Source organism: Trematomus bernacchii, unplaced genomic scaffold, assembly GCF_902827165.1.
Source record: "Trematomus bernacchii unplaced genomic scaffold, fTreBer1.1, whole genome shotgun sequence".
Taxonomy (NCBI): Eukaryota; Metazoa; Chordata; class Actinopteri; order Perciformes; family Nototheniidae; genus Trematomus; species Trematomus bernacchii.
The window spans coordinates 17,726,065-17,740,814 of NW_022987714.1; the positions used below are offsets into that span (position 1 = coordinate 17,726,065).

The 14,750-nt window shown below is 37.1% G+C and overlaps 2 protein-coding genes across 2 annotated transcripts in view; both read left to right on the forward strand.

Annotated features, from left to right (window-relative positions):
- Positions 1-365: 365 nt before the first annotated feature.
- On the forward strand, positions 366-6,415 carry olfml1 (olfactomedin-like 1). The gene is made up of 8 exons (XM_034142144.1): positions 366-800; positions 1,990-2,093; positions 2,175-2,365; positions 2,461-2,564; positions 3,452-3,643; positions 4,995-5,175; positions 5,673-5,832; positions 6,023-6,415. The coding sequence occupies exons 1-8, from the start codon at positions 672-674 to the stop codon at positions 6,177-6,179; spliced, it is 1,218 nt and encodes a 405-aa protein (XP_033998035.1). The 5' UTR covers positions 366-671; the 3' UTR covers positions 6,180-6,415.
- Positions 6,416-7,750: 1,335 nt separating this feature from the next.
- si:ch211-266k8.4 overlaps positions 7,751-14,750 on the forward strand; it is a 90,684-nt gene continuing 83,684 nt past the window's right edge. Inside the window, exons 1-7 of the mRNA XM_034142143.1 lie at positions 7,751-8,012; positions 9,331-9,418; positions 9,546-9,653; positions 10,270-10,459; positions 11,298-11,423; positions 12,445-12,568; positions 13,990-14,059. Coding sequence (XP_033998034.1) covers positions 7,870-8,012; positions 9,331-9,418; positions 9,546-9,653; positions 10,270-10,459; positions 11,298-11,423; positions 12,445-12,568; positions 13,990-14,059 — 849 coding nt within the window. The 5' untranslated portion in view covers positions 7,751-7,869. The remainder of the gene's footprint in view (positions 8,013-9,330; positions 9,419-9,545; positions 9,654-10,269; positions 10,460-11,297; positions 11,424-12,444; positions 12,569-13,989; positions 14,060-14,750) is intronic.

Below are 14,750 nucleotides of genomic sequence, written 5' to 3' on the forward strand. Positions count from 1 at the left end.
AATATGTGGACGTTTCCATCTTTAACAGCCAGTGACAAGAACTATTTTTCTGCTTTATTAGATTAAGATTTAGTGTCTATTTTAAGGTTAAGGAACTTTTTCATTAAAGGATTATGTGTTTCCTATCCTGTTACAGCGTTTTTAACTTTATTGAACTGCTTTTGCTCCATGTTTAGAACTGGGGACGTGTCAGTGGGCCATCTGGAGAGTATTACAATAAAAAAAAGAACTGCAGGATCAAACAGTAGGGTACGGACCGCCTCAGTGGTTTCTACTTATCACTGTCTTTCCCCCCTCCTTCTCTTCTGGTTTTTTTCTCATTCCTCAAGTACACAAACTCCAGAGAGGGGAAGGGTGGGAGAGAGACAGTCACAGAGTCTGGGAGGCTCTGGTTGAGGTTGACTTGGATCCAAATCCACTGGAGCAGCAAGACAGAAAGTTCCGGAGTTTGGACTAGGACAGAAAGGCTTTCGAGCACAGCACATCAAGTTTTAGACCGTTACAAAAGCCTTATACTGTAGAGTGATCTTTTTTTTTCTTCCTGTTTGCAGTTTTCCCAGTGGGCTGTACCCTGAAGGAGTGTTTAGGGAAAGTCTCACAGGGTTTCCCAGAACTAGTGAAGTTGATAGCAGCATTAGCAACAGTTTAAGCTGTTGACAGAAGTGCTAACAATGTCAGTTACAGCGTTTCTGGTCGTCCTCCTGTCTTTCTACCTGAATGTGGGGTCAGTCCACAGCCAGGGCTCCCACCATGATTCCTTCATCATCCAGTACCTGGAGAGGAGACTGTCTCAGATGGAGGTAGGTGTCCCTGAGTTCCTACTCGAGGTTGCTGCATTTGTCAGGAGACATTGAAGCTACGGCTGCATGATTTCGAAAATTAACTTATTGAGACATTTTGACTGATAATGCAATTTCCATTCACACTGATAAAGCAATTTTCATTCACGTCATTGTTGGATTGATTATTCGTGAAACGTTATTCTCAATATCCATAAAAATATGTTAAATGATTTTGGTGTGATTTGTACCAAACTACTATTAAACATAGTTAGCCTTTACCAAATATTTACGTTCCTGTGATTGGAATATAGCACTAGTCCAAGTTGCTATTTGGGTAACATTTTGATTAATTGTGCTCTATTTATAGAACTATTACCTTAATCCTCAAAGCTTTTACTCATACATGACCTGACGTGACATTACCAACTTTTTTGATATGATGTTGGAAAAATGAGACCTTGAAATGAGCAGGGTAATGAATTACATAAGAGATATCATCTGTGTACAAGATGCTCACATCATCTGGGTGCCAAATGTTTTGCCATCCTCTGATTTTCATAATGTCTTCCTGTTATGGGTGTCTGATTGGGACTCTAAAAATATCTATGCATGTGTTCATCAGATGAGAAGCAAAGCAGCATGTTTCAGTGATGTAATGCACTATACTGGACTTCATTTAAAAGTAATGTCACATCAACTCCTGCTAACACGGTACATTTACCTATTCGCTTACTTACCTATTCCCTTACTTACTTATTCAAATATTGTATTTGAGTACACTTTTGATATTCTAGTACTTGAGTTGTTATTTCCATTTCATTGCCGCCATTTGTAAATGTAAATGCCTCCAATTAATTGCAGGTAGATGTACTTTTTACTTTATTCACATGTATTTTCCAGCTTTTATTGAATTATTGAAAAACTAATATGAATTATCATTTATTTTTGTATAAGTTGAACTAGTCAGCAGTATATTAAGCAATTAAATTACCTCCACTTTTACTAGCTGCAACATTAAAGTGGCACATTACAGTTATGAATCACTAGTAGCTGGTTATACATTATATTTAATTCTAAATTAGGCAAGTTTGCAGTCTATCGAGTTGAGGTTTATTCCTTATGAATTCACCAATTGTAGGTAGAAAGGCATGTTTTATATCTTTTAATCTGTTCTCATAATACTTTTTCTCTGTGTCAATGGCATCAGGAGCGTATGAATCAATGTGAGCAAAAGACAGTGGGCGTCACCCAGAAGACCTATGACCTCTCCTCTGAAATCAGGGGTTATCTGTCCACCCTCAATGTTGTGAGGTAATTCTGTCTGAACAACTACGTTATTGTGTGCAGTGAGGTGCATGAGAACTGTGAGAGTTCAACTGTTTTGCTCTGTAGATCAGAGGTGCAGAACGAGATGGACAGCATGTCTGCCCGTGTAGACCGCGTCGAGAGGGAGCTGGAGTATCTCGAAAACAAGATTCCCACTGAGACTGACATCGAGATGGAAGAGGCACTGCTGGAACAACAGATCAAAGCTGCAGAATTGGACCTGCTGAAGAAGAAAGCCAAGATTAAAGTGGAGAAGGGTACATAGGCCAGTGGAGTTTTTGGTGGTCAATTCATATGTATAACAGCAGAACATTCTGTTACAGTTCATTCAAATTGTCTCCAACATCCCCAGACTGCAGCATTGGCCTGAGTCAGATCAAGTCTCTCAAGATTGTGAAGAAGACAGGAGACACCGATGGTTCCTGGTTCAAGGACCCCTCTCAAGGGTCAGCTAAGGTCTGTTCTTCATGTGATTACAGTATTAATGGACGCTTCTTTTTGTAGGCAGACTGAACTTATCTACCACTCGATACTGGGATACTGATGGATGGATCTAAGAAGAGTGGTGCATGAATGAGTCATAAACCGAGAAATGAGTTAGCATACAGTATTAGCACGTATGGGTTCCCACATCTCGGAATCAATGTTTTTTTAATAGGTTTTGGGTTATATTCCTGATATAAGGTCTGCCGTGAATTGAAATTAACTAAATGTTATGCTTTGTCTTACGACATGAAATATGTCAGTAAATACTCCACTGGTGAACATTTGAAGCTTTAACGTGTCTTATCAACAGTGGTTGCTAACAAGTGGCTAAATGAGACTGATAAAATACATCAAGCCAATCATTAGCTGCCTTTAACTAGCGTTGGTGACGTGAGGTCATGTGACCGTCAATTTACAGCAGTACAGGTGCAGCTACAGTATTTACTTCTGGCAAACGCAATTAATATTTAACTATTTTAAAAGCGGTGTTAATATATGCAGATTATCCTGCTGAAGAAAATGTGAAAGTATCATAAACGTGTGTTTGGCACTGAGCTTATTTTCTGCAATATTCTGAAATCCAATGGAAAATTCCCATTGTTTTTATGTCGAGCGAACCCTTATGATGCTTACTTCCGGTCGGCCTACAAAAACATGTCATCACTGCACCTCTCTATAGATGTCATGTAACAAATAGCCCTCATCAGCAAGGGATACATATAATGTAGATATAAAAAGGAAATCTAATACTACAGTATATAATCACTATTTTTAAACCAAGAATTGAATGTAAAAGCTAAATTGCATGATACAATTTTCCCTCACTTCTCAACTGGTCACGACTGTATATTTTTCAGGTGTACCTGCTCAGTGGAATCAGTAACAACACTCTGCTGGAGTATGATTCCCTGCACAGTTTCATAGAGAGCAACACCACCACGCCAGTGAAGGTGTTGCAGCTGCCTTTTCCTTGGATCGGGACAGGTCAGGTGGTCTACAATGGATTCCTCTACTACCATAAGGCGGACACTCCAAACCAGATACTGAAGGTGTGTGGAAAGTAGTTAAAGCCTCATATTGGGTATGTGTGTTTTTCCAAAATAGGACCTTTCTTTGTTGATTTGCTCGGTTTGTAAAATATTAAACGGAATGATAAAACTGTTTAAACACTAGAGGTGACCATTAAAGGATCACATTGCTTTGCAGTACTGAGAACACTGACTGCTCATTGCAAAGACTTGGGACTTTGACAGTGTTGAAGTCAAACTGCTGTGTAGTTTTGGCAGTAAACTGACCTCAGATCATTCCAGAGGAGCTTAGTCATTGGGAGTTGATTTTTACCCTATTTCCTGTTAGCTGAGATCACTGAGCTTACAGTTCTAAAATAAACACTTTATTCCAGAGCAATGAGGTGTCTTTTTTTAAGATACAGTATTATGAAGCAGATGTCGTTGCCATAGAAAGTTTACTGGAAAAAAGGTTTATAAAAATACTTTAAAAGAATAAAATGGTTCTATTGAAACTACCGACATCATCTCATAAACTATGAGATGATGTCTGAGACATTTTGGATATACTTTTATAGTTACTAAACAATGAATTCAGTTGACATTTCATGCCTTTTCCTCTAGCACCACCATGAGGTATACATTGTGGATCTGTGTGAAGTGTGAACTACTGTACTGAATGAATTGTCATTAAACTTTGATTTTCTATTATCTTTTCATATAGCACTATATTCTGGTCAAAATTCAAATTTGTAGTAATACTTGCTGCTGAATAGCAAATGATAGCCTGCTTGATTAAGATGGATTACATTATAAACAATACATGTTAAATACCCGCATGTTAGCATTGCCGTTTTGTACAATTTACAATGCTGACATTAATATTTGGCGAAAAGTAACAGTGCGCTTGAGTCACTAGAATATTTGTAGACAGGAGCATAGAGTATCTATGTTTCTATGGTTGTGTTTTCCACAGTTCAATACCCTCCTAATTTAATACATTATGGGGACATTTTAAAGACCTTATGTTCTTAGCAATTGTTCAATTTGTCCATATGTTGAAATTAACCACATACATTTCACAGTTTTGTTATAATCCTTGAATCCTAACTCAAGTTTGCAAGCAAGGCCGATTTCTTGACTTAAGATATTGATATCTCCACAGTGACTAGATGCTTTTTTAACATTCAAACTGGATTCAAAGTGTCCGTCAAGCTTTGTTATTTTGCAATTTGATTTGCTGAAATAGCCCTTTCAATCTTTTACAATGAGGCACCTGGGAAAGTAGACTGTTTGTACTCATCCAATTCTGGGATAAGAATAACTGAAAGTCCACGTTTTTATGAAAGTATTGCTTAAGTACTCTATCCCTATCTGTTTTTCTCACATAAAGGTGGACCTGTTGAATGGTACCGTGGTGGACAGTACACTTATACCAGGAGCGGGTCGTCTACCAGTTTACAGTCTGAACCCCAACACCTACCTGGACGTGGCTGTGGATGAACTTGGTCTCTGGGTCATCCATGCTGACCCCGAGTATGGAGGAAACCTGGTCATAACCAAACTGGATAAAGGTAGAGAATACCACATCTGTGCATAAATATTTAAGTAACAAGTGCTGTGTCTCTATTTGCGTACATGTGCTATTTTGATGTGCCCAAAAGTACCGAGATAGAGCTCTCATAAATGTCAAAAAGTAAAGTGTGGAACACTGGACATTAAATGAATCGCCATCTTGGCTAACCAGCTGCGGCAGCGGTTAGCAGTACAAATACATGTGTTTTTTTTCCCTATTTAAAAAACTTGCCACAATACTGGTGTTGAGAAGATGCCACTGTTAATTGTATTGCTTTAATTGAGAAGTCTGTAATGTATCCTACCGCTAACAATAACGTTGCTAACTAGCTAGCCAACAGTAGCGATCAGCACTTATTTTAAGGGCGCAGCAGCCATGTGTGATTTGGGAAAACACTACACGGTAGAAATTCACACAGCGCAAGTGTTCACAGTGCACGATATGCAGTCTAATAAGGGAATTGAGCACTTTTCTTCTGTTTCTTTCTCATCTCAGGTAGTTTGGCAGTGGAGTATACCTGGGATACACAATGCAGAAGCCGTGATGCGGAAGGAGCCTTCCTGATATGTGGGACTCTCTATGTGGTCTACAACACACGCTATGGAGGTCGCTCCACCATACAGTGTCTCTATGACATTCATGACATCATCCACAGGTTGGATTACACACCGACACAATATGACTTAGACACAAATATAATTAATCAAATGTATACACAGTAAACAGAAACAGGGAAAACTATATATAAATCACACTGTTCACACAAGCACACTTTCATTCACATAAATATATTATTTTAAACTGGAGCAATGTTAATTTTATTCTGCATTTTCCCTTTTCTGCAGTGATGAGAGCCCTGTCATGTTCTTCCCAAAGCGCTACACCAGCCACAGCAGCATCCACTACCACCCCGGAGACAAACAGCTGTATGCCTGGGACGACGGCTACCAGACAATATACAAAGTGGAGACGCGCAGAAATGATCAAGTCACTGAAGAATGAAGATGATCAACATCTTTCAAAACTTGTGTTATCGCTAACCAAATTTAGAAGAAGAAAAATGAGGAAACATGTTTGAATAGTAGCTTATATCTACTGTTTTATAGTTATCTTTTGCTGGCAATAGAAGCTAACTTTATCAATAGTAATTGTTAAAGGCATAAAGACTGTGTCCAACAAAAGGCATTTTATACATAGGCTTTATATTTTGTATTACCACAATAAAGAACATGTAAGTGTTTTGTGTATTTTACTTGCTGTCAAATAAATATAAAAAAATATATATTCAGTCAAATATATGCTGGACAAGATTTAGCATAACATTATTATGCAGTTCATTTAAGCTGTTGTTTCAACTTGAGTTTTCTTCCTTTTGATCTGATGCGTCAAAAACCAGTATACATACAGGAAATTAAATCAATCAGTCTGTATGTGTCATTTGGATCAAGGTCTGACCAGACAAATTCATAATTAGACCTCCACACAACCGGAATACAAAAAGCAGACAACCAGCAATGTCGTGACAAAATAGAAGCAATAGAAACAAAAGAGATAGAATATTATAAAAACATTGTGAATCTTAAGCTTACTTCTTAACTTAGAGCTATTATGTTGTACATTTCCTTTCAAAAGTGAATTTGAATAGCCTTAGGTAAAGAAGCCTGTTACCGCATATGCCATAAGATTTAAATTATATAAGAGATAGGAAGACCTAACAGCAGATTGTTACACTGCTGATGAATAGGCTATTATGAATGTGGCTATATTGCTTCTTATACACTGTAGTAGGCTATTGTAAAGAGAGCCGTAATGATGATGAGTATGGATGTCATCATTGATGAAGCAAGCTTTGATAAATAGGGGTTTACTGCAAAGTAGTGATGGGACAGTATGACAATACAGGAACAGACACATTCCTAAATAACCTATGTTTAAAACAGATACAGTATCTGGAGACAGGGCTGCCCCTGGGCAACTTGTGGCCCCACGCAAAGTTATCTGATGAGGCCCCCTTTGTCGCGAGCGTCGACGGAGGGGATGCTATTATATATAATTAATTAATTATAAAATATAATTGGAGCACGCTCATGAACTCGTGAAACGAGTGCCGGAGCCTTGCAGTGGCGACACTGTGGCGCGCTTAATTGCGCCTTATTTGCGCATAAGCTGAATTGCGCCGCATTTGCGCATACGGTAAAGATGAGGCCCCCTCCGCAAGAATGAACTATGAACTATCTGTAAAAAAATGTCATCTTAAAAATTGCAGAGGTAGCCTATAGGTTACTCTATGTTACTCTTCTCTAGTTTTTTTAATTAAAACATTATGAAATATACTGGTAATTTATGAATTATACTAGTTATCTACTTCATTAAATGACATGTTTTCCTAATGTTAATACATATGACTTTTACGCATTATATTTACTCATAACAAATAGCCTAGGCCTATCCCTGAATGTATAAAATAGCGTCTCTACCGTCTACCATAGACTGTATGCATGTCTCTACAGCTGAAATCCCCTCTTCTTTAGTTTGAACGTCTCTTATCATCCCGCCCATTTTCAGTTGACGATGACGTAATGAAAGGGGGCGGGTCTAGTTTGACCGTTGAGTTTGACAGTCACTAGCAGGCATTGTTTGCTGCTCTGATTTTTAAACGCTTATTCAACTTTAAACCACTATCTCTCTAACTATGAGGAGGAGAAGCAGTAGTAACGCCAGCAGGAGAAGCTCCACCATAAGAAGACGCAGTGAGAACTTGCGTTTTGATGAATTCGGCTTTGTTCTTACTAAACGAAAGGACAAAAAACGTCATCACCGATGTCATGATTACAGGTGCGGGACAGGGGGACATCAATGTAACGTTAGCTCGTGAAGACTAGCTTAATTAAGCTAGTTAAAGCCATCTGTTAGTTAGCATAATAGGAGTGTATTAGCCCAGAGCATTTAAAGTGATTGAAGACAGTTAAATTAACAGTTGACGCTAGAATATTCACTTTTTATTCTGGCACCGTCACACCCATCTAATGTTTTATTTTATTATTTGCATTCGTTGTTAGTTAATTACAAAAACCGTAAATTAGCGATGGTGGTTGCGTTAACATTTTGTGATGTACAAAGGACTTTTATGTTAAACTTTGTAACGTTCAGAGGTGGATGAAGTACCGAGATAATTTACTTGAGTAAAAGTAGTAGCAATACTACGGTTAGAAAATTACTCCGATACAAGGAAAAGTCCTGCATTCAAAATACAACTTAATAAACAAAAATAATTGCATCAAACTGTAATTTAATATCATTTGAATTACTTGATACACTGCTGGGTAGCTTAACCTATACTAATATATTATAATGTGTGTCGATTTGTATTTTATAACCTAAACTGCAATGTAACCAGTAACTTACTTTGTAAAACAAATGTAGTGGAGTAAACGTGCAACATTTGTGTAATATTAACATTACTTTATTACAGTACTTGAGTAATGTACTTAGTTACATTACACTACTGCTAAGTTAAGGTGCAGAATTAGCTGTTAAACCTACAAATTTGACATTTGAAATGTCTTAAAATTACGTTTTTTGACTCGCCTAACCTTTTTAAATGTATAACTTTTAAATATTAGAAATATGGAATACATAAGGTAACATTATCCCTGAGTATTTTTAAATGAGGAATTGTATTTTTAAAATAATATTTCTTAATAGTTGTATTTGACTCGAATTATGTAACATTAAAATGTACCCTGTATTTGGCAGGTTTCGGGTGATATAAGTGTTTCCTTGTTAAGTTTAAACTTGCTAGCAATATTGTATGTAACATAACTAAATTGTGGAACGAATATGTTTTTTTACAGTTTTTATTCAACATTTAGTCCAAACATTTGATGGCTAATAAATCCAGCTGTAAGACAAATTATGAGAATGCTGAATTGGTGGTTTCTTGTCAGAGTTTATCTTCCGTACCTTTGATACAGAGATTAGCTCATGATCATGAAGAATAATCAAAATGTCGCCACTTCTGCAGAAATTGATAAGTAGCTATACTTCCAGCACATCTATCTGTGAGTCGTATACTTTTAGTCCCCGACACCGCACTGGAATAATTTCAGCGATCACGAGTCATTGCTAGCTCACCATGTGTTGTCTCCATCAGCTACCCTCAGCTGAGCTCAGTGAGAGTGAAGGAGCTGTGTGAGCTGCTCAGCTACTGGAATGGAGCCAGCTTTCTCTGCAAGAGCCAGGTGAGTCATTTAAAAACCATCAGTTGAAATGTTAACAATCTCCCCTCATTTTGCAGAACCATTACCATGTGGTTATTGATTCATTAGGCAGCTTGTTTTCTTCACACTCTGTGTGCTGTGTTTTCAGATTGAGCGATTCATCAGGATGGGTATTCCTCCGAGTCTGCGAGGTAGAGTTTGGAAGTGTCTCCTCACCATCGACAGTCTGAGAGATACCAGTGACTTCAACTACCAGGTAAACTACAAGCAGACATTTACTGAAAAGAAACACTAATGTTATCCTTATATTTATAATCTTTCATACCCTAGTACTCGTAGTAGTACACAAATATTTCTTCTATTACATTATTTTACCCACTTTTTTTTTGAGGCAATGATTTTCTACATTTTTTATATAAACATAGCAAGTTCCAGTAAAATGTCATATAAAAGATGAAAAAATAGGATACAAATATGTATATTAAAATTAAAGGTTGAAGTTAAAATGTGCACATTGTACTACAATATAAAACATGAAACAATATATGAATATTAGTATAGATCGGGATTTTAAATCTACCACAGTGTTTGAAAGCAGTACTGTAGAGTGTTTAAAAAAAAATGCACTTTTATATGAACTTTTACAGATCAAAAATAAGTAAAGAGCAGCGAGACAGCTTGTATTCTGTAATTAAATAAGTCTTGAATTTCCTTTCTGAATGGTTCGGCCAGCAGATGTCACCATTTCTCATCAGTGTTATAGAAAGCTTAATTTCCACCATCAATACTTGCAAGTTTGTAACTAATCTAGGCTTGTTGAATATTATCAATGTGATTTCTAACAATAGAATGTGATGGTTTTTCTCCCACAGAAGTGTTTGTTGGAGGTGCGAGGGCCCCTGGTGGACCTGGGAGTCAGTGAGTACGGCATCCTGTCGGCCATCACCACCCTGAGCGAAACCCAAAACGATCTGGGTTTGAACCAGCAGCTCCCCCGCTGCCCCGAGCTCCGATACTCTGCAGACGACATCACGCTCTTCAGGCAGATCGCACTGGACCTACGTGAGTTTAAACTGGAGGATACATTAGTAGGCTTAGTGTGTGTGTTGAATGTTGTTTTTTTAAGGACATGGACGATCTTTTTTAAGGGAGGATCATTTGTCTGGTTTATTTAGTGCTTTAAATGTGGTAGATGGAATGGTGCAGTGATGATGTATTTTTGCAGGCCGACCCGGAAGCTATCAGCAATGTATTATATGATAACTATAGACGGATTGAATATGAATATACTGTAGGCCGTCACATTTAATTATATAAATATTATGAGTATGTTGTAGAAGATATAGCTCTTTAAACTGTTTTATAAATAAAATGAGTAAATAAACTAATCTAAACACATTTATGATACTTACATTTTGTTTGGCTTGATAATCTCGAAAAGAAAAAGCTTAACGTTAGGCTTTAAACAAACTACATCACAGTCACATGACTTTACATCACCATTTTATGTTGTAACATAAAATATGAAAATCCCGTAATCTTGTATTAACAGCAGACCCTATTCAATCATATAGCCAAAAACATGTGGATGTGGTTTAATGCTAACTTATTTGTGAGGTGTACGACTCATTCCTGCACCACTCTATTGGGAATGTTGACCTTTTAGAACTACATGTGTAACTTTGCTCTTCTTGTTGAACTTTTTTTCTTTTAGTGCATTAAGTTTAGGGTTATATTGGAAGTTACTGAAGTGACTAGCGTACAGCACACATGATGAATTTGACAAAGGTACAGAGAAAATAGAATCTCTTGGAACACCGCATAAAACAGATTTAATATCTATTGTTGTGGGAAAAATATAAGCATATGTGAGATTTATTTGATCTGTTCCATTCTGCAGAGCGCTCCTTCCCGACACACCGCTCTCTGATGGGGGACAGCCCAGAGGCCATCGAGGGTCAGGCTAAACTCTTCCGGGTCCTCATCGCTTACGCCAAATACAACTCACAGGTCGGATACAGCCAAGGTAATGATCATGCTTTCACTGCATTCATTTATATAACACACGTGGGATTCTAAAGCTCCTTTCACACATCCAATGCAATCCTGAAATGATTGAGACATTATCCAGAGGAGCTGAATGTGAGAAGACATTTAGTTTTTGACAATATTTAGAGATCAAATGAGAAAACTGCTTGAGTATTTTCTTGTCTTTCTTTGCTTCCCAGAAAATAATATTTAGGTGTGTTTTAGTTATGTTGTTGCCCTGTTCTAAACGCCATGAGGGATTATTGTCCTTTGAACTTAATTGTGTTTCCCTACTCTTTAATGATGATATCTGCAGTTCTTACATTTACCACTAGATGGAAGCAGAGGACTTTTAATATAGAGTTGCTGCATCATGCTCTTCTCCGGTACCCTCAGGATCATAGTGAAATAAAACATTTTTACAAACTATTAACACTTAAAAAATAAACAAATAACATAATAATAATAAATGTATGTATTTTATTTTTATTTTAATAATTTATTTTTTTATAATCTATATTTGAATATCTTGGGAATTGTTTTTGTTTTTATTAATATGGATATTGGATTACTAAAATGTAATCTGATATCCTCAATACACTTAATATACATCCGCCAAGAAAATTCCATATTTCTATTCTATTGTGATCTCATCTTGCGGGGGCAAAAACAAAAAGAATCTTCCCTTCTCTTGATCAACATTCAATTGATGGTTGACGGTGTCCCCTCTCCCGTCACACTGTGCCTCTGCATTACAGTGTCCTGCCCTGCTGCTTCTATAGTGATGTATCCTAATAGAAATAGAGATGCAGTAATTATGATGAGGGTTCATATGCACAAAGTGTACCAACGTTATGCTCTGCCATCATGCTCCTAGTGATTTTATTTTCTCAGCAGGTTCATAAAACAAGTTTGGTCATATCACCTTCAATGTTTGTATGCAGTGTCATTAACACGTGTGTGTGTGTGTGTGTGTGTGTGTGTGTGTGTGTGTGTATGTGTGTGTGTGTGCGTCACAGGGATGTCCTACATAGCTGCTGTGCTGCTGATGCAGTTGGGGGAGGAGGAGGCGTTCTGGGCTATGACAGCGTTGTTGGAGAAACCCAAATACCTGCCCCAGCTGTTCGACCTCAGCCTTACCAAGTAAGAATGAGCTTAGAGTGTATAATAAATAGTAAATACAATTATACTTACAAATAAAAGCAATTACTTTAACTTCATTAGAAAAAGTACTACATAGTTCTGGATAGAATATATTTTTAATTAACGAAATCGGTTGATATTTGAAAGTTTGTTACATTTTTTATCTATAAAGTAGATCTAATTTGTATTCCATTTCTTATTTAAATATTACTAAAAAAATGTGGCAATGTTTTATTTGGTGCTTTGCTGTTAAACACATCTGAGCACCATTCCCAAAAATGTCTCACAGGCTGAGTGCTGCAATATGTATCCAATCAGTGATGAGAAATAGCACTAACTTCACTCTGCATGGGGTTCATTAGGAAGGTCCCAATATTAATCCCTTGTACTAATGCAGACTTGACAAAGAACATCTTAATAGTGTCATTGGTGTGGTTATATGTAAATGGGATAATGTATATAGTTCCACAAACACTTTCTGATTTTGCATTTTAAGAGTAAATTTAGTGAGCTAATGTGAGAACAATATGTGCAAATCGTACAGGCTTATGACATGTATGTATATGCACTTGCACCACCTCACTGCAATAACATTTTAGAGTATTCTAACTTATTCTGTATATTTTATATTGTGTATTCTTTGTATACTATTTTGATATTTATAATTTTTAATATTTATGTATACATTTACTGTTCATGTTTTTTATTTATATTTTAGCTTTATTTTGTTACATTTCTTTAATCATGAGTAATGCATATTAAGATTCTGCTGCAACATAAATAATCAATGTCAATGTAGACGCCACTTTTGGCTGCGTCCTTAGTTGAGAGCAGTTTAATGTTTGGAATACAGCAGCGTGCACTGCTTGTCAAGTGACGACGAACAACCAATCACAGTTGGAATACATCTTTCCTGTCTTCCATAAACACCATTCAAGGTTAGCCAGAGCTTTAGATCTGTACAGTGTTTCAACTTTACACTTTTAATGACTTCTGCTGCTAGATGTCATCGTGTCATCGTGTTGACACACACGGAGCTGAGCAGAGCATAGAGAACACATTTCTCCACCAAGACAGACATATTTAACATCAGGTAGATTGATACTGTTATATTGGTAACAAAAATAAATAATGAAGTCGGAGAGTTCATGAAGTGATGAGTAAAGGAGCTTTTCAAACTCTCAAGCAGCTGTATGCAGCATTTACTGTAAGAATCACACACATTTATTCATTAGTGTATACTTGTTAGGTGACCATGCTTTGCCGATTCTGGCTGCTGTGTTAATTAACAGTAGTTACATAATCTTCAAAATGAACCACAACCGTGTGTGCTTGCACCCATTTGCGCTCCACAGGTGCGTTCCAGTACTTCTACAAATAGCACGACACCCCTTCTAAACTGTAATATTTTGTCTAATCAGGGTCCAGCATCAGGTGAAGGTTTTCGACCAGTTTCTGAAACACAGGAAGCCGAAGCTCTCTCAGCACATGGTGAGTGCTTTTCATTTTTCATTACTGTTCAGATTTTCAATCACAGGGTTTTCTACGTAGCCTAAAATACTTTGTTTTTGTGTAGAATGACCCTTTTAACATGGTGTTGAAAAAGTGAAAGAAAATGTCTGTTTGTACTGGACATTTGAGAGTTGACTAAGAGGGAAAATGTTTCTGAAAAACCACAATGACAAGAAAAGTCTTGAAATGTGTGTTTGTGTTTCAGTACATAAATGGCTAAGTGATGAGTAGTTAATCTGCGAGAGAGAGGCCACTGTAATGTATCCGTCAGCAGCTGGGCCTCTCTGTCACACACTGAGTTCAGCTGTAGGCTCGTCATGTTCACTTAGTCTGTGAAATGTCCTCCCTCTGTCCCTATCATTATTTAACTATTTTTACGTAGTGCATTTAGAAAAATTCACAGCTGACACTTATTGATAAAGAGATGTTTTCACTTAAACAAAAACATTTCCTGAATATGTGTAATGTAATGTCCTTGTGGTAAACCAGTGTGCGAAAAAGCACACGTCCGATCGTCCGGGACGTGTTATTTACAATATCGGACAAGTACATATTTCCATTGACTTGTCCATATTTATTGATAGATTATTGATAAATTCAGCTTACAAAACGCAGAACTCATTTGCAAATTGTCCGTGTCCGCCATTGTTGTTTGCGACCGCTTTACGTT